The sequence below is a fragment of the Glycine max genome, chromosome 6, assembly GCF_000004515.6.
Source record: "Glycine max cultivar Williams 82 chromosome 6, Glycine_max_v4.0, whole genome shotgun sequence".
NCBI lineage: Eukaryota > Viridiplantae > Streptophyta > Magnoliopsida > Fabales > Fabaceae > Glycine > Glycine max.
The window spans coordinates 44,099,605-44,123,696 of NC_038242.2; the positions used below are offsets into that span (position 1 = coordinate 44,099,605).

A 24,092-nucleotide genomic window follows, 5' to 3' on the forward strand; every position below is an offset into this window, starting at 1 on the left:
TATTGGATGAATTTATTTAAACAAAAAAATAACTATAAAATAAACGCTTATATAACCATTGTCTAAGCGAGTGGAGTCAAATACAAGTGAATCCAAAATAGCTTAAAGTTGGGTTAGATCTAGTAGCAAACTAAGAGTGAGATTTAGGTAATAGTTAGAAAAGTTTTCATGCCAACACTATATCATATATAAGATTATGGTCTCTCATGATTGTTAAAAAAAAGAGATGGAGGGTAGGTATTCTTAGGAAACAACTAATGTCAAAATGCCTTTATAAATACAGGAATGTGTGATGTAACCAAAGTTGCCACCTAAATCAATCAATTTATTATTTTTTTAGCAATTTACTACTTTATTTACAACATTTTTTCAACTTTTATTTATTTCTTTAATTCATTTTAAACTTTGTCACAATTTCACAAGAGTAGCTTACCATAGACAAATTTAAGGCCACGACAACCATAAAGCTCTTTTGAATGAACTAGGAACTCATTCAAAGAATATAATCCCCTTCTTACGTCAACCACTTAAGGCAAATCAATTGGTTGGAAAGGATGAAAAATGTTGTACTTGGATGAGCTCATGCTCACCTCTTTATAGCCTCATTTATCTCTTTAACATGTTTTTTAATTCCTCATTTCTATTCCTTTTGCCTTCAATTTTTTCTTTTTGCTGTAGAGGTGACAACTGTTGTGTGTTAAGTCTTTGTACATAATTCAGAAAGAGAGAGGGAATATCTTAATTCTCATTACCATTCTTAATGGATTTACAAGATATTTAAGCATGAGCACATGCTATGGCTAATAGAATTCTAACAACAAACTTCTAAAATCTAGTTGAGTTACTTATTCTAACAACCCAAGGTTCTATTTATAAATAACATAGTCATTCCATTTCTTAGGCATTGAAATAACCCTCTTAGGTCTATCTTCCTCAGGATCCACAATCTAATCAATAGGCTCAATAATGTTTGGCACATTCCTATCAATATTCCCCCTTTCAAAATCAACCTTGTCCTTAAGGTTGTAAGCTTTGCACAATTCATCCCATTTTTCCCAAGTAGTACCCTCGAGAGAAAATTCCATCCACTACACAAAAACAAAGTGAGTAGGAGTGCCATCAACATCGGTCACCTTGGAATCCAAAATTGCCAAAGGTGAAACAATGGGGTCATTACCCAAAGTAAGTGGCGGTGAAGAGTCTAATTTAGCATAAAGAGTCCCCTTATGTAGCTTTAGCAAGAAAACATGGAAGACATATCAATTTTGCTTGTAAGAGGAGGATCTAATCTATTAGCCACAACTCTAATACGCTCCAAGACAAAATAAGCCGTAATAACATTTTGAAAGCTTTGTGTATTTGGAGTCAGATACCGTAGTTTGACGATGAGGGCAAAGCTTGACATACACCCACAAATCAACTGAAATAATGCAAACACAATGGTGTTTATTAGAAGAATCATTCATAGTAACCTGAGCTTTCCTAAGATTATTGTAAAGTATGACAAAGATCTCATCGTGAGTTAGAAGAACAAAATCACAAACTTCAATAGAGGATGAACCGACAACATAAACTGAAATAAAGGAAGGAGGCTTCCAAAAAATAATGTGAAAATGAGAGAATCCAGAAGAGGAATGCACAATTGCATTGTAGTTAAATTCAGTCCAAGGCAAGTAACACACCCACATGGAGGGCTTCTGGTGAACAAAAGCTCTAAGGTATTGTTCAATAATACGGTTAATCACCTCAATTTGGCCATTGGATTAGAGATGATAGGACAAGCTCATCCTGAGAAAGGTGCCAGTGAACCGAAAAAGGTCTTACAAGAAGTGATTGATGAAAACTGGATCACTATCAGAAACCAAACTTTTGGGAAAACCATGTTGTTTGTAGGCCATAGAGACAAATAGCTCAATGACACAAGTGGCAGTAAAGTTGGTGAGGAAAGCTCCCATTTGAACCCAATCTGCAAAATGGTCTACTAGAATAAGGATGATCATGAGCCCTTGAGAAGTTGGTAGTCTAGTGACAAAATCTAATGACAAGTCCTCCTAAACACCAGTAAGAATGGGCAACAGTTGGAGTACGCCTGCGAGTTTCTAAGAGCAATAGTTAGTTTATTGACACACTACACATTGAGCAACAAAATCTTGGACATCACTCCTTATGTCAATCTTGAGAAAAATTTCAATCAAATCCTTCAAAGTCTTGGAAACACCCGGATGTCCACCATAGAGGGATTCATGGAACACCCTTAAGAGAACATGGTTGAACTAAGAAGCCAAATTAAGCTAGATTTTACCTTTGTGTAATAACAACTTGTCGCGATAAATGAAGTCAGGGAGGGATGTTGGAGAAGTCAAACACTTGTCACAAAGATCAATGAAGACTAGGTTAGTGTGTAACTCCTTCTTAAGTTCTTCAAGGAAAACAAATTGTGAAACCAAAAGGTGGTGATAGGCAGCCCCGGGTGGCTTGGGGAAGCAACATAAGGCATCTACTTCCATGTTTGAAGCGTCAAATTTGTATTGAATCTCATAATCGTACCCCAAGAGTTTAGATAGATAGTGTTGTTGGTTGAGGGTTTGGATAACTTGGTACATGAGTTCCTTCAAACTTCAATGATTTATTTGAATTACAAAGAATTTTCCTAGTAAACATTGTTGCTAGCACTTGATCATAAAAGTGATAACGTGAAGTTCCCTAAGGTAAGTGGAAGCCTAAAACATGTGCAGATAGAAAAGCTTGCAAAAGTAAGCTATGGGATGCCCTGCTTGAAGAGAATGACACCCATGGCGTACCCTGGATTGTTAGTTTGAAGAAAAAAAAGGCAAAAAGGAGTTTGGCAAGGCTAATACTAAAGCGATTATCATGGTCTACTTAAGGGCCTCAAAGCCTTGCTAGGCTACGGGAACCCATTTGAAATTATCGCACTTCAACAAATGGTAAGGGGTTGATCAATTGCACATAATTTTTTTTATATATATAAAATCTAGTTAGACCAAGGAACCCCCTCAAAGCTTTGATGAATTTCGGAGAAGGAAAATCCTAAAAAACTTGTAATTTGTGAGGATCAGGATCAATAATACAAACAATGACACTGCATCCTAGATATGCAAACTAGGACTAACCAAAAAAGTACTTACCATGATTGAGAAAAAGATGATGTTGGGCGATAAAAGCAAAAACCTAAGCAAGATGCTCGTGGTGAAGCTTAGGGGATGTGTTGAACACCAAGATATTGTAAAAAAAGACTATGAAACTTTTGCACAAAAATGGTCGAAAAATGTCATTCATGGTTGCTTGAAATGTAGTAAGGGTGTTGCATAGGCCGAAGGGCATTACCTAATACTTATAATGACCATCATGAATGTGAAAACTCATCTTTGGAATGTCATGGGTCAGATTCGAGATTGATGGAAGCTCAAGGTTAGATCAAGCTTGGAAAAAATGGTGGCAACTCCCACAATAAGCAAAGGAATCTTGTCCTTAACTGTGAGTGCATTAAGCACTTGATAGTCGAAGCACAAGCACTAAGAACTGTCCTTATTCAACAATAGGACTGACAGGAAATCAAGGTGGTGCTAGGTTGAATCCTCCCAATGGATAGAAGCTTAGCAACTTGACACTCAATCTTAAGATTCTAGCATGAGGATAAATATATGGTTGCACACTCACCAACACTGAATTAGGAAAAAGTGGTCTGATTGACATTGGGGGAGGCAAATGTGTAGGGTTCAACAAATAGACCTTTATAAAGTGGTCTGATTGACATTGGGGTTGGGTTGTGTGAAAGACCCAATTTGTGAACCACCTCTTATTGGATGAAGTTATGTGTTCACTCATTGTCCGCAAGGATGGAAGCTTGGTGGTAGGATATTTGGCCCAAAACACGCAGGGCATCTGGGGCAAAATTACTCGACAAAGCATTTAAGCTATGCTGAGTCGAATAGGCCTCTATTTCTGGTGATGGGTTGGATTCCACATCGCCTTAAAATGGCAACAACTCACCCCAAGTCTTGTTTATGTGGGTTATCAAGGTCCTTCATGACAATCACAAAGAAATGATCTTGCCAATAATGGCTTCGGGAAAAGTTTTAGTCAAAATAAAACATAGGTCCTTCTCACGACAATCGACAATCTCTGCTAGGAATATATACTTGTAACGAGCTCGTGGAGAAGGGGTCGACAAAAATAGAGGGAGCTATTTATGGGTAGATGTATCTACAAAGAGGTCAATTGCTTGAAAAGCTCATCGAAATAGTCAATATTGGGGGCATAATTTTTAGAGGGAGTGTTGTCAACCATGACCAGAGAAGAATAATGAAAGCACCATTGTTGTGTGTTAAGTCTCTATATTCAAGGACATAGAGCCTCCTAAGAATATAATTCAGAAAGAGAGAGGATTCTCATTAACATTCTCAATGGATTTTCAAGACATTTAAGCATGAGAACATGCTATGGCAAAGTAATTCTAACAACAATATTCTAGAATCTAGTTGGGTCACTTACTCTAAAAACCCAAGGTTATATTTGTAAATAGCATAGTCATTCCATTTCTTAAGCATTGAAATAACCCTCTTGTGTATGCTTTCCTTAGGATGGACAATCTAATTAATGGGCTCAATAATGTTGGGCTCAATAATTATTTTCCACACATGTCACATGTTGTTGGTATGTTATAAACAAAGAGTTAGGTAAATAAAATTATTCAACATTTGACGTCAAAATTAGGGCTTGACTGCACTAGATTCTTTAGTGGTTCACCTGCTAATAAATGTGTGCATTTTACATAAACTATAAGACCAAATCTTTTGTTAATTTATTGTTTGCTGACCTTTAAGGCTTGAGTAAGTGGATTCAACCATAGGACCATTCTTGATGGATGTGATATACATAGGGTCAAAGGTTAGTTATGCCATATTTTTGGTTTGAATGCCTTGTAGATTTTTAAGTCATTTACTTGGCCTCCTACATTAAGGAGTATGTTAGAAATATATTATATATAAACCATTCACGAGTCTTCACCCAATAGCTTGAGCTTTTGGATTAATGATTCATGATAGTTTGTACTTGCTAGATAAGTTTATTATTGTTATTATTTTGGTTAAATTAAATACTTTCCCAACCCTTGACACCATTTTTTGTTTCAGGCCTTGCACAAATTTTTTTTAACAATATATCAAATTCCCCATAATTAGTTAGAGTGACAAGTTCCATGGTCTACTGGTCTCTATTCTTTATCAAGTAACATACATAGTATCTTCAACATGGAATATCTGCATACATTGTGACACTAAAATTCATTTTATATTGTAAATTTAAAACCCAGGACATGTATAGACAGCTCAGCTGCAGTGATCAAATTTGATAAGGAGGGTGTCAAGGTTTCTCCTTCATACCTGCAATGTGTTGTATGCATACACTTCTATTTTTATTTTCAAAGTTGTATGCTCTTTGCCACAATTTTTCCTTAGGTAATTTAGGAAGAAAAAAATCTGCCTAACATGTATGATGCTTTTCATTCCTATACAGGCAAGCCAGCCAAAGACTGAATGTTAGAGAGTTATGTTTCAGATCAATTTTTGTTGCAAGTGAGGCCGTTCAAATATTTTTTTTATGATGTGAATAATATGATTTTCTACTTAGACTCTATGCAATAAACTTTTACACAAACACGTATAAGATAATAAAATAAGTTTCTTTTCTAAATTAAAATTAATTTTTATATAAGTTAAAATCATAGAGTTTAGCTCTTTTAATATATTACTACCTTTTTTGTTGTTTTCCCGCTGATTTATTGAAATTTCACATCTAGGATCCTGTATATATATCCTTTCCGAATATTGGATAAGCATATTAAGCCTAATGATATGTATATATTTGTGAATTTTAATTATTAATTATGAACATATTTTCATTTTTGAGCATTTAGGTGTGTTATAAAATATTCACAATGTATCCATAATGTTTGATCTTGCTAAAGCACTTTTAAGGTTGGTCATTTCATGTGGCCAAAAATAAAATAATAAATAAATAAATAAAATCTACATTTGACATTTTAAGGCAGTTCTTAGTAGAACTATCTTAGAAAAATAAAAAAATACCACTAATACATATGTTTTTGTTATTTTTACAGGTGTCGAGGGAAGGAGCCCAGAGTATGAAGAATCTCAGGATTTGAGGTCAAATCCTTTCCAAGGTGGAGGGAATGATACAATCCTAGCCCACAAGGGCATTAGATAGAAGACTCAAAGTAGATTGGACTAGAGATCCAAAGGAAGGCCTAAGAACTGTCTTTAAAGATTATCCTTCTAAGACGGTTCTAACTTAGAACTGTCTTTAAATGTACATTACAACCATCATGGAATGTCATTTTTGCGGTAGTGTCATGATCTATTAAACCTTAAAAAATCAAACTTATCTCTAAAATAGTGGATATCACATTAGATTTGCAATGTGCTTAATGGAGAGATAGATTTTGCATGGAGGTAGGGATATGGGATGTCTAGAATGACAACATGAAGGCTTCGGAAGACGATATATGGTTTTGGGGTTATTTGCTATTAGGTCAATTGGTGACAATGTTGTGTGACTTGATGGTGGAGAGTTGGATGTGCTTTGCAATATAAATAACTAGTTTTGGAAGGAAGTAAATGCTTTTTTAAGGATCAAAACATTGTTATTTTCATGCTACATGCATATCTAATGTGACAATTAATATATGTATTTTTTGTAATGTTAAGTCACCTTCACTAATAAATACTAAAAAGACCGATGTACGTATTCTTTTATTACAAAAAAAGACCAACTTAGTTAAAATATAAATCTCACTACAACTACTTTTTACAGAATTCAAATGATAGATCCTCATCTTTTCAAGAGAAAATAAATATTTACTAAAAAAAAAATCAATATATTGTAGATTTTGGTTTTTGATTGCATGTACGTTCTTATTTGTGGTTTTTCTAGAATGAACCCATAGCCCTATTCATATTTTATAAACTTTATTAGTTCAAAGCAACTTATAGTAAATATATAAATATTGACAAAAGTCAAGCATCTTATCACATGGAGCTTAAAACAAATGTTTGTAACATATGATATTTCAACTTAAAGTAAAATTGTCCTTATGATACATCATTACAAAGTATTATTAGTTTCTCATGAAAAGACTGTGATTTAAGGTAATTTTTTTCCTTCTCTAAAACACTAATATCAACAAGATATTATAGTAATTTTTTCCATCTGAAACACTACATGCAAAGACATTCTAATACTCAAGTCAACAGATTTTCCAAATATAGTAAATGAGAGTACATAATAAATGAGAATAATCAATTTGTATTATCTCAAGAATCTCATCCTTTATATACACATATTCATAAGTCTATGATTCTCGAGTCTTACCTTGAGATTAATGAGAATGCTAATCCATGATTACTTACTAATGAGATCTTGATGATGATTATATTACTTTTAATTAATCATCTTCCCTTAATCTCTTCTAGAGCCATCTTGTTCTCTACTTTGTCTGTTAGAGGACATAGCTGAGGAGTATCTTACCATAAGTATGCATGTTCATTAGAAGATGGGTGCTCATTTGGAGTATGAGTTTATGTACATGGTCGAAGGGGTACCTAAGAAGTGGTTTCTTCAATTTAGGGATCTCATCTACTTAGAGTTTAATCACGTTGATGGGGTACCCAATATTGGTTGAGTAGTCGTCTAGTCATAATTGTTGGGTATCACCGATAACATGGGTTGCCATATTGTAGAGTGCTCGATCATGTTTGAGGGATGTTTGGTCATGTCAATGACGGTTGACTTTAAACATGCATGGTCAAAGGTGACCTATCCATATGGGTACAACACATATTTAATATATTTCATCACTTGATTATATATCATTAAGTTGAGCGTTGAACATTCAAGTGTCATTTACATGTATTTCACCTATCTATTAAACTTATGTTTGCACATTTAGGTCTTTTAATATAAAATATGTGAATATAAAAAGTTATAACAAATAGCTCTTTCATGGATGTGAATGGTTGACACAAAATTGTAGGAATGCAATGTCATACCAAAGACGAATTAAGTGTCTCCTGCATGATGAAACCTTGGCAGATTTCAAAGAAATTGAAATTAATTAATAATCTATTTCAAATAAATTAACAAATTCATTTTTAATCCATTCTGAATTTGTCACCTCATTCATTTTAGACAACATTAGTAAAGGTTGACATCTTGTTAATTTTAATAGCAATAAGGTTATTTTAATAATAATATTTCACACAACTTTTTTATAACAACTTTTTAGCATTCTACCACATTATTGATCTTATTTTATATTTTATTTTCTTTTAATTTCTTCTTGCTTATAAAAATTATTGTGAAAAATATGGTTAGAAGAGTATAAATTACACTAAATACTTTTGAAATTTTGTGAAATTACATGACTGTTTTTTTTTTTTTACATTTACAATGACCTCTCTTATATGAGAGAGTGGTGTAATTTTTTTCAAACAATTAGGATGATTAGTGTAATGTATCAAAAAATGTAATTGTATATTTTTTAAATAATAAAGGGGATTAACCTTGGAGTAAATGAAAACAAGAGAAATTGGTATAATTTTACAAAATCGTAAGAGTGTAATTAGTGTAATTTATTCTAATTAGAATAAAGCCGCTCATTTTTCTTTAAAAGCAATGTTACTCCTTTAATATTACATCTTGTATATTTTAATATTATGTTTGTTATTCACCCACCAAGGATTAAAATATTTTTGGAATAAAAATCCTCTCTCCACCAATCACACACTTTTCCCACTAAACCAACTAAAAATTCCACTTGCCGCATCTCGACAGCCGCATACCTATAAACTATTTGTTTATTTTGAAAAAGATGCAGCCTCACCAAAGGTTCTTTGGCATGTATGAATATAATTTTTTAAAAGACAATAAATATTAATCGTCTCAATTAATAAATATTTTCCTTATAGCTACAAAAAACCCTACGTTTCTACGATTTAGGTAGATAGAAAGTTTCTAATTCCGATAAGAATAAGATCCCTTAATAATTAACTTAATTCTCTAGTGACTTCACATTCTAATTGTTTATAGTTTGTAGAGTAACCAAATAATATACTGATCTTGAGTCTTTCCATGGCCACATCATTATAAGATTGATTATACTCATTGGACACTATAAATAAACACCCCAAGCTTTTAATCTCATCCAGAACCATACATAAATACCCAAAAATACATATCATGTTTTCATCAAAATTAAAATTCTTAATCATGTTTGATCCTTGTGTCAAACCTTTACCAACCGTCTCGCTCGCAAGTGCAATTTTTCTTTAGGGCATAAGAAATATTCTTACGTCAAATTTGGATTTGACGCATGTTTTGCTCAGGTGACCGTTTCTTTTTTCATTGATTTTGGATGAATCTTTGATTTGAAAAATTGTGTGAGTGTGTGTGGGATTTCAACCATTAAGAAAATATAGCGTCTAAGCTAGCTAGGATGAAGAGCATGATTTTGATGGTGATGACGATAAGGAGGTAAGAAGAAGAAATTAAATAAATAAATGAATAAAATAAAGAATTTGACTAGTTATTTATAAGTTAGTGGTGTGTGACCCTAAGTATGAGTTTTGTCCTCCATCGTTTGGTGGGGTGGAGTTGACATGGATCTTGACCCTCTTTGATGAAACATTCCTTGGACTCATTATTTGGCCCGCACTCACTTCGCAAACTTTCGTTATAAAATCTTACAATATTTGAGGACTAACTTTGAAAACTGTTCCTTGTTCTTGTCGTTTTGTGCCCTTATATTCCTCTATCTCTCTTTTTGTTTTTCTCTCTCATCCTATCTTTTGTAAGAAAAAAACGCCTTCTTCTAATTCTATTCTATTCTCTCTTTGATTGCTTTCTCTACAGCTGTGTGATGCTTATAAAAATAAAATATCCTTTTACTAATCAATTAAAGAAGACCTTTCAGAGACCCATATTTGACACAATGTTTTTCTTTCCTCTATTAAACATATAGAATCGCCACGGTCTCCAATTCTTGCTTGCTTTATAATTACAGTTCAATAATTGAGAGCAATTTGACATGTTGAGAGATTGAATTCATTGGATTTCTCAACCTTCTTTTAATATGTGATAAACGAGTTTAATTTTAATAAATTAATAGTATAAAGATTTTTTTATATAGTCGATTAATTAGAATTTATTTTACATATGGTATTTTAAGTAACCAGTATCTTAGTATTGTATTCTGTAGAATTTATAATAAATATAATAAATATTTTAAATATATAAATTATATTTTATTTATAAAAAATAACTTAAATTATGGTACAAGGTTATTTTTGATTATCGACATTTAAAAAAAATATATTGAAAGCCAATCTAGAGATACATATAAAATAAGGTAGATTAAAAATGAAGGATGATAAAAAAGATCAAATATACAAATAAAGATAAGATGACACTAACTTAGTATAGTTGCGAAGGAAATTAGTTTAGCTAGTTGTGAAGATAATGTGTGAAATTCTCCCTCAAAGGAGGATATATTAGTATAAAGAAAATGTTGAGAGTATATAATTTACTAACAAGTTGAAAGAATGAGATTCTCAAATTCCAAATTATTATAATATAATAGTACATTATTATAGAAGTTAATAATTTTTAATTGTATAAAAAATTATTATTGAATAATTATGTCCGTATTCGAAGTGGGAAAAATATATATAAAGTCTACACCAATTAATTAAAAGTATAATAATACATAATAAATGGCGCGTGACAAAAATATTGTCTACCAAATTGCATTTAAAAAAATTATGATATAAAAACTAACCATTAAGAAAGTTACTTTCCAGCGTAATACCTTAATAATATAGAGAAAATAATATGCAAAATAAATTCTATTAACAAGGAATTTCCTGATTGTGAACTGTCTAAGCATTCTAATCTTATTATTAATGAATCAAGACTTAGCTAATTAACTATGATTAGAGGATGCCACCAATGACATTGAGTTGTGTTGATTAGTTTATAAGGCAACAGTGCACAGCATGACCTCACATATACATCATTATTTTAGAAAAGAGGGTATATATAAGGGAATACTTAAGTTTATTTGGCCACCAAGTATGAACACTGAATTTTTGGAAAACAAGTAAAGGCAATGACCGTAGGACCATACAAGTTTTAAGTCATGATGAAAATATGAAGTAAACACATGGACCTGCCTCTTGCATTCTTTTGATTTCCTCACTAGTCATTATTGGAAAAGTGGGCTCTAATCTCATGCCTATTTAAACAAGTTCTTCAATTGCTTTCAGTCCTTTATTCAGAATGAAATAGAATTTAGTTTGTATCTCTTTATCCCTCCTAAAGAAAAAGAGATTGACATTTTTCTATTCCTCCTTTCCCTATTTATGTAAATGTTAAATGATTGGCATTTTGACTTCTTTTACCTTGTGTTTGGATGAGAGATTTAAAAATTTATAGGAAATCAAATTCACAGCATTTTAATCGTCTTGATTTAAATTTCTTTCATTTTATAAATATTTTATTTGGATGAGACAATTCAATTTCTTGTATTTTAATTTCTTTGTTTGGATAAAGTGATTCAATTTCAATGAAATTTAAATTTTCATTTTTAAATATTTATTTAAAAATTAAAATTTTAATATTGAATGAAAATAAACATGAATCATTTTTTAAATAGTTAAATATTCAAAATAAATTTAATGTTATACAATATATAATAATAATTTTTTTAATATTTAATAATTAAATAATCAAAATAATTTTAATGCTAATCAAAATAATTTTGAAGTGAGATTCTGGAAGGTTCTCTTTGACAGGAAACGTAGAAGGGTTCTTGAGAACCAGAGGACTGATCTGTCTCAATTTAGCCTTCTTAGAAGACTTGTACTCGTCCCAATTTACATCCTTGTAGCGACTCAACTTCTTCTCAACCTCGATTTTGTTTGCATCCCTTAGAGGAACCAACCCTCTTATGTTCTTCTTCTTCTTGCACCTCTCGTTAATGGTGATTTCGGTCTCTGACTGAACTTCTCTCCACTTGTCCGGAACCAAATTCTCACGCGTTATCCGCGTCACTTTTGTCCTTGGGCTGGGTCTGTGTTTGGGTGTGTTAGTGGTGAGATTGCTGTCGTTTTGGAAAACGGCGTCGCTTTCGAAGATGCCGTCATCGAAGACGACGCGGTCGCCAATATCGCGATTTTCAGAGTGAGCGTTCTGTTTAGTGGGGAATTTGAGGGATTGAAAGTGGCGGGGAGCAGTGGCGGAAGGGAAGATAGAGAGGGAAGAGAAGAGTACCCGCAAAGAGAGGAGCGCCGCTGGTATGGAGAAAGGAGAGGGGGTGAGTACGAGCACAGAGTGAGTACGAGCAGGTTTTTGGGGGAATTTCATATGACTCAGTTTTAGTTAATTAAAATTCTATTAAAATTTCCGGTATTTAATTTCTTCTTAAATCATTATCCAAACACTAAATTTAAAATGACAGCAATTCAATATCTCATTTAAAATGAATTACTTAGATGAAAGTATCCATCCAAACACACTCTTAGATTTTACAATAAGGTCAATTAAATATTGTCCAATAATACGATGCAATGAAATTTCGATGAGAATTAATAGCATTACATGATAAAAGATTTTTCACCAAAACCAATGAAATAATTGGTAGGATTAACAAAACATCATAGTATTTTATGTAACAAGTAAATAATCCTATGATTTGAGTAATGATAATGTGAGGACTTTTGGGAACAGGTATAAGGTTTTGTTTTACTAGGCCACTAAGAAGTAGTACAAGATTGTGCCCACAGCTATTTTGGAACATTGGGCTCCAAGTAAGCCCAAAATTAACTTCAAATTTGACTTAGACTCAAAAAGATAGAAGGAAAGGAACTCAACTATATTGTTTTGAAGGTTTCAAGGTAGACATTGTTTTGGAATTATGTCTTGTTTTTGGAGTAGTTTTGTCAATAAATTTAGAGTTTATCAGATTTGTTTCTTGTTAATTGTTATGCTAAACATAAAAAAATTTTAGTTTCTGTTTTGTCAAATTAGTCTCATTCCTTGTTATTATTGAGCAGTGAGCCATGCAAATTCAATAAAATGAAGAGATATGGCATTTTCTTTGAAGATGAACTCCTTATGTGTCGGCTTTCAAAGTTAAACTTGTGTCCATCAATAGTTTTTGTCAGATTATATTTTCAATCATCACACCACTGGTGAGCTTGATAAGTGTCGCTTGCTAGCTATCATTCATTTCCAATAATTCTTGCTTGATGTCCAAGGCCAGGTTATTGGCCCAAGGCCCAACATTTGTGGCCCAGGATGGTTCTTGTGAATTGGGAATAAATCTTATTTATAAGAGTGAAATCTTTGACCAAACAAAAAAAATAGTGAAATATTCTTTCAACAAAAAAAAAGTGAAATCTTCACGCATAAAAAAGAGAGTGAAATCTTGTTTGGAAAAATCTTATTTTTTAAGAATATTTTAGTAATGAGAAGTTTTGATTATGTTTTCATTCTCGTAATTTGAGTTAATATGATTTTAATCCTTTTTAAACTTTGTTAAGCTAATTCAATCTTGATAACTTTATCAAGGAAGTTTAGTTCAATTGCTTAAGTATAGTGTGTTAGTTGTTGCAAAGCCACTTATACTTGGCTTTGATTCTTACAAATAAAAAAATCTTTATAACTTTAAAATTAAAGAAAATATAATTTGTCATAATTTTTTTACTAACCACTTATATTTTTCATTAAAGATAATCTTGTTCAAATATATAACTTTATTATGAACAAAAAAAATCTCTTTCCAAATATTTAATGTAATTACCTACTTAAAACTCAAATTCAAGAGTCAAGACCACTAATTAAACTAAAATAACCTAAATCCAACTAATTCATGTATTTAGTGGTAATTCATCTATTAATTTTTCATTCTTTTGTAACATTTTAGAATTGAAAAATTATTTGATAATTTGACGCTGCATATACCACATAGGATTAAATAATATATGCGTAATGTTATGATTTTATTACTTGTGCCAGTAAGTGTTTTATTTTAATTTCAAGATAAAATTTAAATGTTATTTTATGTTAATTGAGATGTTAGTTAATTTAATTTGTATAACTTTGGTGTTTTATGAGTGTTAGTGGGCTTAGACAATTCTCGGTCATAAATTTGGTCACAAAAACATGTAAAGGAGGGGTGGGAATAGAAAAAATAGGTAGTTAGATTGGAAAATGGATCAACCACATTTCTGAAAACCCCTTCAAACATTGAAAGAGCTCTCATTTCTATTCATTTCTCTTGTGCTTTTACACTTGATGTTTTATTCTAAGCTTCAACAGATTGTAGTTAATCCTAATAGATATAAGGTTCAATTAAGCTTTCAAGGGATAACATTCTGAATCTAGATCCCCTGAAGTATAACGGTGAATGATTAGAAAAGAGCTATTAATTTTTCAAATTATCAAAATTTAATATATAAATCTCTTTAATTTTATTTTATATCATTTTATATGTTTTTATTTTGAATAGTTTACAAATTTTATTTATATTTTATCAATTTATAATTAAATTTCATAAACTAATATCTAAATATTTTACATAATTTTTTTGTGAATTGATTTTAATGTACAGATTATTTTTACTCTAATTATTTATGTAAAACTCAAAAGATTTATATATTATATATTTTTTTATTTTTAGTTAAAAAAATTGATAATTTAAAAAATAATAACTCTTGATTAGTGATAAATAGAAAATAATGTTAATATAATTAATTAAATCAAAAAAGTGTTTTATTACCTTTTTATGAATAATTTTACATAAATAATTAGAGTAAAAATAATTTATATATTAAAATCAATTTAAAAAAATTATGTACAAATTTTCATATTAATTTATGAAATTTAATTATATATTGGTAACATAAAAATAAAAATATGCAAATTATTCAATATAAAAAGATATAAAATATAAAATTAAAAAGATTTATATATTAAAAAAATTAATTTAAATTTTTTTATAATTTGAAATAAAAAAAATCTTGTCTAATGATAGATGAAAAATAATATTAATATATTTCAATAAACAAAGCAAATGTCTTAGTGATTTATTGTTTTGTTTATGAATAAAAAGTTACTAGTTCAATTTTTATTTAAACATTTTTTTTTCACTTCATTTAATTTATTTTAATATAAGCTCTCGGTAGCATCAAGACGTCACATTAAAGTCAACATTTAACTTTGGATAATCAATATACAAAAAGGAGTAAAATTACAATTTAACCTATTATAAAAGGTACTCCTTCTGTTTTTTATTTTAATTGTTGGATTTTTTAAAATAAAAATATTTTTATTTATTAATCATCTACAAAGTTAAAGATCACATCAATTACTCTTTTGTTAATTATATTTTACTTATTTTTTAATTTGTGAATCGGAAAAAAAGAGATAAAGTAAGAAACTTTACAACTATTTTATCATATTCAAGAAACTTTATTGTATTTTTTGATTGAAACATAAAAACCTTAAAAATAACACGAAAAATAATGTAGGGAATATAAATATAACTATCATCAATAATAATACTACATTAGTGGTCATTGATATTAAAAATTTAAATAAATTATAAATGATTTTATATGTATTACTATTAAAGCCACAAGTAACAGATAATAGATTTTATGTGTATTACTATTTAAAATATCATTAAAAATAAGTTGATTAATAAATATATTATAAAAAATCATATATATAAACTAATATTATATATAATCTTTAATCAAATGTGAATTGAATAAGAATAACAATAATAGTGAATACAAATAATACTAATTTAACATAAAAACGAACAAACAATATTACTAAAATAATACTATAAAAATGTAAGAAAATAATATTCGTATCAAATGAAGTCATGCTACTGTTTAATATATTAATTTGTAAGCTTACCCAAAAAAATTAAAATTAAAAATTTTAAACACTCAAAAAAATTTAAAATCAAATTATGCAATTTTTAATTATAATGACATTGAATTTTATTCTTAGATATAGTGGATTAAAAATTTAAAACCTGATTTTACGCCACCAAGCTTATTCAAAATTTGAAGGACAACTCAAATGAATAAAATGAGAGAAGAAATGATGATTCTACGGCCTAAGCTTCAACTTTACTATCTTTTCCTGGGAGGACCTTGCATCATCTTTTCTCCCTTCAGCTCACATTTTCTTCAATTTCCCCAAATTTGTGCTTCCTTTGTTCAATATCCCCTTTATATAGCCAGCGATATCCGTATTTCTTCACCTCCGCATATGACTCTTTCAACACTCCATCATATCTCGAAACCAATCTGCCAAGATATTTGTCCTTGAGATGGAAATCTGCAATGATGTCATGTCGATTCACAAAGAATAGCCACATGTGATCTGATTTGTCTAAAACAAGTTCTAGATCTAAATCTCCATATAAATCCACTCGAATATCACCAAACAAATGGAATGGATATTCTGTTTCTGAAAAACTCATTGCTGAGAGTGTTTCATGAGGTACGACGAATATTGCACAAAACGCAACGCCAATCCAATTATGGTCATGCATAACAGGAGATGCGTCTAAGCTTACACAATTTCCCTCATGCTCATTATTCAACCACCTTCGTATTTCACTTCCTGGACTAACACTTTCAATCTTGTATTTCACCTGGTACTGCAGAGACATCTATATGTTATTTCCTGATTCCTATACACAAAAAAGGAGAGAGAAAGAGATGAGAGGAGCAAAGGAGGAACATGCAAACCTGACACAATTGCATCATCCATGAAAAACCCATGTCAGTGCAGCGTTCCCTATCAACTAATTCTGGGCAGTTAAAAATGTATAATCCTGCTTTTCTTGGTACATAATACAATGCTTTAGTTACGAAGCCAATCCGTGAAGGGAGCTCAGGCAAAGATTTCAACTGCTTGCAATGTTGTAACTTTAAACAGACCAGTTTGGAAAGCTTCTTGAGGTTGGGCAGTGTAGCAAAATTGTTACCACTTAAATCTAGCCTTTCTAAGCAACTCATAATTCCAATAGCATCAGGGATTTCAACTAAATTACAGAAACTTAGATCAAGTTTACTCATACATGGAAATATTGGGGAGGAAGGCATTAAGCAACTAACTGATTTTTGATGTTGTCTGGAGTAGGAAGATGTTGATTGGAAATGAATAGGAGCTCCATCTATATCAATCTTCTTCAATTGCTCTGCATCCCTTAGTTCATAAAATAACTCGGTGTTGTACAGTTTTGAACAGCCAGAGAGAATCAGATATTGAAGAGAATTGAGGCCTAGTATGCTATTGGGTAAGCTTACTAGATTTTTGCAGTTTTTCAAATTCAAATATTCTAGCTTTTTTAGAAGACCGATGGATGGATCAATGTGTCTGAGTTTTTTACATCCTTCGAGATCTAGATTTTTAAGAATTAGATCCTCTCCAAACCGTGGCAACTTGATAAGACTTTTGCAATTTCTCAAATTCAGAGAAGTAAGCTTTCGTGAAAGAACAACGGACAGACCGATCTCTTCGAGTTGTATACATCCTTCGAGATCAAGACTCTCAAGATATAGGGCATCTCCAATGTATGGCATTTTAATTAGATTTTTGGAGCCAGAGAGATTCAAATGCCTCAAATTGTTGGGTAGAGGCTACAATGCAAGGCCAATAGTAGGAAACAACATTAATAATGACATTCATCCTTTCTTTTGTTTCTTTAATTAAATAGAGAAAAAAAGAAATAACATAAGGAAGTTTGTATTTTTATTTGTTTATTTAAATGAAAATAATATAGAAAAATAATAATAATAATTGATACTACCTTTGTGCCTTCCCAAAGTTGTTTGATGTTGCTGTAAGGTAGTCTCAACTCAACAAGTTTGTCCGGTTCAAAACTTGGTGGCAAACACTCAAAAGGATACTTTTCCCAACTAAGATATCCTAATTCATTGGAAAGCTTAGCAAGTGTTCCTGAAAAATTGATTTCGAAGCCAACGTTCCAATATCCAAGGTAGAGAAGCTTAAGGCTACTCATTGTTGATAGAGCATCGACCCTCATTGTTCTTGTTCGAAGAATGTCATATGGATCTTCAATTATTATGACCTCAACATTTTCTGCTACCTTGAACATTGCAAAGAGGAAAAAAAATGTGAGATCTTTGGAAGTATTTACAAATTCTAGAATAATAGGAGGACTTTATATTTATAAATTATTCTACCTTATTATCTGACATAACTTTGTGAAAATCTTTAATATCCCACAACCTGCTCCACTTCCATGGCTTCCTAGGTGATTTTTCTCTAACAATATACTTTCCCAAATCGCACAACAAGTCATGCATTCCAATTTCCTCATCCATGGTTATAAGTGATTTATCAACGAGAACTTGTAGGTCATATTCGGGATTAAATCCACGAAAATCTAGAACTTCCTTCACATATTCCACATCATCATCGTTGAAGAAACATGCAATATCTAGAAATATTTCCTTGTGTGTATCCTCTAATTGATCAAAACTTATTCGCAACACATTCATAATACTTTTACTTTTATTTTCTCTTAACGAAACCAATGCACTCCTCCAATGAGAGAAATCTTTATCAAACAAATATGAGCCTATTACTTCAATTGCTAAGGGATGACCTTGACAATGTGATAGTACATCAGAAGTCAACTTTTCAAAATCACTCATAATATAATTATTTTTAAATGCTTTTTTGCAAAACAATTGAAGAGCATCATTGTCATTCAATGGCTCCACTTGGTAAATAACATCTACTCCATGTGCCTTCAATATTTGTTGATCTCTAGAAATTATAATGACTATGCTCCCTTTACCTAGGCATTTACGTAACAGATCATTTCTACCCCCAGTAAACATATCAAGCTGTTTATCTTGATCAACATTGTCAAGAACTATAAGTGCCTTTGCATTGGGTAACCTCTTCCATGCCAGAAGTGTTCCATCACATACATTACAAATCTCTAGATTTCTTTCATTTAGAGATTGAGAAAGTAGTTGCTTTTGTACACCTAATGTACCTTCAAGTCGATAAAGTTTGCTTACGTCATCAATATAACAACAAGAATTAAATCGATGAGAGATTCTTTCATATAAAGATCGACCAAGAGTAGATTTTCCTATTCCACCCATCCCAGTAATTCCAACAACTGGAACATCATTAACCGGCCCCAGACATATTAGCTTTGATAATGTAGCAAAATGAGATTCCATCCCAACTAGATTATCATATGGAAGAGTAGAAAATTTGCAACCCAAGATAGTTTTTATCTGCTGAACAATTTCTTCAATCACTGCATGTTGTTGCCTAAAAGTTTAAAGAAAACAAAGAATGGCAAATCATCACCTAAGGGAACCAAAACAGAGCGTACATGCATATAATAACATATATAGTACTCTTTTCATTTTTAAAATATTATTTGTATTAAACATGGATAATGAATGTTGACCCAATCTCTCTAAGTATCTCCAGTTTAAAGGTTGGAATAAGTAATACATTCAAGATAACAGCATTAGTAAGAAATGATAAAAATATATTGTATATGCACGTAACAAACCAACAGAAGATTACTTACTTATTTCTGATATCCCAACCAGAGAGATTGCCTACATGGTTCAGAACTTCTCTCCATGTTTTAATTTCCTTCTCTTGGAACCTGGAACTTTGTTGGTGTTGGGAAAAGGCTTTCTCATAGTCTCCACTCTGTTTTCGCACTTGTGATGGATCAACATCATAGAAAATAGGCAGAAGAAGTCTGGAAGATGTTCGAATGCAATTCCAGATATGTGCTAGTTCACGCAGGCACCAAGTTGAGGAAGCATAGTCCTTGGAAAAGACAACAAGGAAAACATGAGACCCTTCAATGGCTCGTATTAGCTCTGGTGCTATGGATTCGCCTTTCCTGATATCTTTATCATCTTTGAAGGCCTCGATGCCTTGTTTTTTCAGAGCTTCAAAAAGAAAACCTGTGAAGCTGTTTCGTGTGTCTTCACCGCGGAAGCTCACAAACACGTCATACTCAAACGAAGAAGAAGAAGAGGTGCATTGGATGATGGCATTAGAAGTAGAAGCCATTTCAATTGCAAAACTGTGAAGGAAGAAGAACAAGTGTTTGCGGATACAAATAATGAATCAAGAAATATAAATACGCAGAGTTCAGAAATTTCTAGGCAGCTGCGAGGGGTTGTTGTGATGAAGGGAAAATTGTTGGAAAGTGGTTTTGGGGGCATTCATGTGAAAGTGTCAGCTATTGAATGGAGGGTTCAGATGATGTGAGTGGGTTCATGTGACATATCTAACGGTGACGAAGGGAGGTTCGTGGAAAACGAGTTATGAATTTCCCCCTAATAATTTAATGAAGACTTCGTTGATGCTGCTGATTCATCATTTCGTCGGTGCTTCCTACCAAACTATTTTTTTTTTATATATATTTTTGTCTTTTTCTTTTAGTTGTATGCTTATTGTTGACTGTCGTAAGTGCAACAACATGCAATATTATTTTTCTAATTGTTACCTTCTCAAAATATCTGCTTATTGAGTTTGTTACTTAAATTTAGGTTTTTTGTTCCTAAGACATGAAATATTGAGATGTGTTATCAAATGAAGGCTGTTAAAAGGACTTTCAAAGATTTTTTTTTAAGAGAAGGATTATTAATATCTTAATATTTAGGTATATTTAGTTATTCATACGTGTAACACACATATTTATTTTTAATTTTGTCTAGTTTTATATGAAGTTTCTTATTTCAGTTTGGCTATTGTTTTGTAGCAATTTCTCTTAATTAAGAATCTTGGGACGAAATTATTTTGTTAGAGTGTTCACTTTTTCATAACGTCCATTTTACTTCATGCGGAATCAAGTTAGGCTTCTTTTTCCACTTTTTTCATAATTTTGTTTTTTCATCCAAAATTAAAATAAGTTATTGTTTGCGCGATTGATGATTTGTGTTCAGTTTGTAACATTTTGTTATAATTTAATGTATTTGAGACTTATTACTTAGTATCAAATTTATTATATCCTACCAGGTCAGTCTATTTTGGGGGCAAAATGATTCCTTGAGTTGTGACTTTATGCCAAGTCAATAATCAAATCTTAAACTTTGGTTAAGAGATTTAAGTATTTAATTATCAATTTCATCACTTTATTTATTTAGAATATTCAATAAGGCCTTTTAATTTTTAAAAATTTCAATTAGATTCTTTAATTTTTAAAATTTTCTTAATGTGGTTCTTTAATGTCTAATTGTAGTTTTTTGCTTTTTAAGAATGCCTCAATATGATATTTTTTTTTCCAAATTTGTAATTAATTTCGTCAGCCTCACTTGATCAGAAAGGTTGACCACATTGAGGAATTTTTAAAAAATAAAGAATTACATTGAGATATTTTATAAAATGTTAGCCCTTATTGGAACGTTTAGAAATAAAATAACTTATTCAACATTCTAAATAAATAAAATTAAGCTTCAAATTGATAATTAATTATTATTATTATTATTATTATTATTTACCACCGATTAACTATTTTAATCCTAATGTATCTTTTTGTTAATATCTTAATATTTAGGTATATTTAGTTATTTATATGTGCATGACATAGATTTCCGTCTAACTTTATATGAAGTTTCTTGGGACAAAATTAAGTTGTAGAGTATTCACTTTTTTCATAAGGTTCATTTTACTTCATGCAAAATCAAGTTGGATTTCTTTTTTCAAATTTTTCATAGCTTTGTTTTCTCACCCAAAATTAAAATAAGTTACTCTTAGCGAGATTGATGACTTTCCTTTAGTTTATAACATTTTGTTATAACTTAAGGTATTTAAGACTTATTACTTAGTATCAAATTAATCATCTCCTACCATCAACCTATTTTGGAGACAAAATGATACTTTCAGTTACGATTTTATGCCTCACTCAAGGATCAAATCTTAAACTTTGATTAAGAGATCTGAGTGTCGAATCCCTCCTCTCAATATTTTTTATAATTTGTAATATTATTGATATGTTTAATTATCAATTTGATCACTTTATTTATTTAGAATGTTCAATAAGTTCTTTCTATTTTTAAAAGTTTCAATAAGATCCTTTATTTTTTAAATTTTCTTAATGTGGATCTTTAATGACTTAGTGTAGTTCTTTATTTTTTAAGAATACCTCAAAATGATATTTTCCCAAAATTTGTAATTAATGTCGTGAGCCACTTGAACAGAAAGGACAACCACATTGAAAGATTTTAAAATAATAAAGAATGATATTCAGATATTTTATAAAATGTTATCCCTTATTGGAACTTTTAGAAATAAAATAACTTAGTGAATATTCTAAATAAATAAAATTAAGCGTCAAATTGATAATTTATTATTATTATTATTCTTTTTTACCACTGATTAACTATTTTAATCCTAATGTATCTTCTTGTTTTTTTATATAAAAAAAAAAGTGTGCTTTATTCTTTGCGTATCCTGGACATGACCTACTAATGTGTGTCTAGCTTGACTTGGATTTTTCATAATCATATTAAAGTACTAGTTAACATTTTACTTTACATATTAAATAATTAATTAGAGTCCAAAATTGAATTGTACAATCACAAGACTATAAGTTCCTTTAAGGGTGACGAGTCAATGCTAAGTCCCTTTAAGGACGACGAGTTAATGTTAAGTCCCTTTAAAGGCGACGAGTTAATGTTAAGTCTCTTTTAGGGCGACGAGTTAAAACTATTTTGACAACAATTGAGGAGTCGTGTGTTTTGTACAATTCATAGATAGAGTCTGTGTGTTAAAATGTTTTCTAGGTTGGACCCGAATCAGGAGGGAGAGGCGCTGACGGACTCTTCGGAGTGTAGGCCTTGGGGGTCACACGGTTTGAGTGGTCCTTTAAGCCTATGTTGATCCCATATGGTTGGAGCATTCTCACAAAACACTGTGACCCTGACTGGTCTCCCTATGATATTACCTAGTGAGAGTGACTTAACTTACTAGTGTGTGGTTTGTCTTGTCATGTACTCCTAGGCACTCGACGAGGTTTTTCACTGACATGGTACCACATTGCATATAGGCTTGAGTCTTATCATAACTGTTGCATACGCTTGCTAATTTTTGATTATGAAATTGATGTGTTATTATATCTTGATCGGAGCGTGTGATTCTTGTGTATTGTGATTGATGATTGAAAGGTGAATTTTGAATGACAAAGTGATGAAATAATGTGAAATATGCTAAGTAAATTGTATTTGGCTACTATATGTTGTCTTGTTTCTCTCTAGTAGTTAGGAATGTGATAACTCACTCCCGATTTGCTGTTTGTGTTTGGATCCTGTGATGATCTTGAACTTTGTGTTTGAGGGAGTAGATGAATAGGTGGATGACTATGAAGAACCTCATGCTAGAGGACACGAGAACACAACGCTCTGATAGGATGTGACATTAGGATATAGGTTCTATATTAATTGTATGAAGCTTAGACGACTTTGTTTGAACCGAGATGACTTTATTATTAATTGGACAAGTTTTAATATAATGTAGAAGAAAGTGAATCTGAGCCTTTTACCCCTTTGAAAGACTTGTATTTAAAAATGTTTTAAAAATACTTTTAATTAATATTTAAATTTTTATTCCTTTATTAGTATATATGTGAAGGGTAGAGGGTGTCACAAGAGACTATATAAACAATCTTTTAAAAATAATTCAACGGGAAACTAGAAAGAAAAGTGAGCCAAGAAGCCTCATTTTGTTTAAGTGAGCTAGAGACCAACCGGCGCAAGCTAAAAACCTCTATAATAGGAAATACCAACAGAGTCTGCTTTCAACAGAAAAAGACAAAATCTGGAACATGATAAAAAATAGAAAAATCAGCAGACATTAGAGAAGCCGTGTTTTGCCAAGCAATCGGCCACCTGATTACCCTCCCAAAGCACATTGGAGAAAATAATGTTGCAGCAAGGATGAGTATCATTGCAGAC

At 31.2% G+C, this 24,092-nt stretch overlaps 2 protein-coding genes across 2 annotated transcripts; both read right to left on the bottom strand.

The window, feature by feature from the left end:
• Positions 1-947: 947 nt before the first annotated feature.
• On the bottom strand, positions 948-12,459 carry LOC100797834 (ankyrin repeat domain-containing protein, chloroplastic-like). Its single transcript, XM_003526104.2, has 3 exons — positions 11,841-12,459; positions 1,374-1,420; positions 948-1,088 (listed from the first exon to the last, which is right to left on the bottom strand). Exons 1-3 carry the CDS (start codon positions 12,457-12,459, stop codon positions 948-950), a joined length of 807 nt encoding a protein of 268 aa, XP_003526152.2.
• Positions 12,460-16,084: 3,625 nt separating this feature from the next.
• Positions 16,085-20,331, bottom strand: LOC100778550 (TMV resistance protein N). Its single transcript, XM_003527247.5, has 5 exons — positions 19,709-20,331; positions 18,330-19,440; positions 17,933-18,232; positions 16,869-17,762; positions 16,085-16,777 (listed from the first exon to the last, which is right to left on the bottom strand). The coding sequence occupies exons 1-5, from the start codon at positions 20,206-20,208 to the stop codon at positions 16,286-16,288; spliced, it is 3,297 nt and encodes a 1,098-aa protein (XP_003527295.1). The 5' UTR covers positions 20,209-20,331; the 3' UTR covers positions 16,085-16,285.
• Between the last annotated feature and the right edge of the window lie 3,761 nt (positions 20,332-24,092).

Excerpts from the sequence above, each read along its gene's own strand:
- LOC100797834 (XM_003526104.2), bottom strand. The coding sequence starts at position 12,459 with ATGAAATTCCCCCAAAAACCTGCTCGTACTCACTCTGTGCTCGTACTC. Across the intron at positions 1,421-11,840 it reads CTTCAAAATTATTTTGATTA|TTGATTTGTGGGTGTATGTC; the intron begins GCATTAAAATTA and ends GCATTATTTCAG. Across the intron at positions 1,089-1,373 it reads GCCCTCATCGTCAAACTACG|TGGATGGAATTTTCTCTCGA; the intron begins GTATCTGACTCC and ends GTTTTTGTGTAG.
- LOC100778550 (XM_003527247.5), bottom strand. The coding sequence starts at position 20,208 with ATGGCTTCTACTTCTAATGCCATCATCCAATGCACCTCTTCTTCTTCT. Across the intron at positions 18,233-18,329 it reads AAGTTATGTCAGATAATAAG|GTAGCAGAAAATGTTGAGGT; the intron begins GTAGAATAATTT and ends GCAATGTTCAAG. Across the intron at positions 16,778-16,868 it reads GGATGATGCAATTGTGTCAG|TACCAGGTGAAATACAAGAT; the intron begins GTTTGCATGTTC and ends ATGTCTCTGCAG.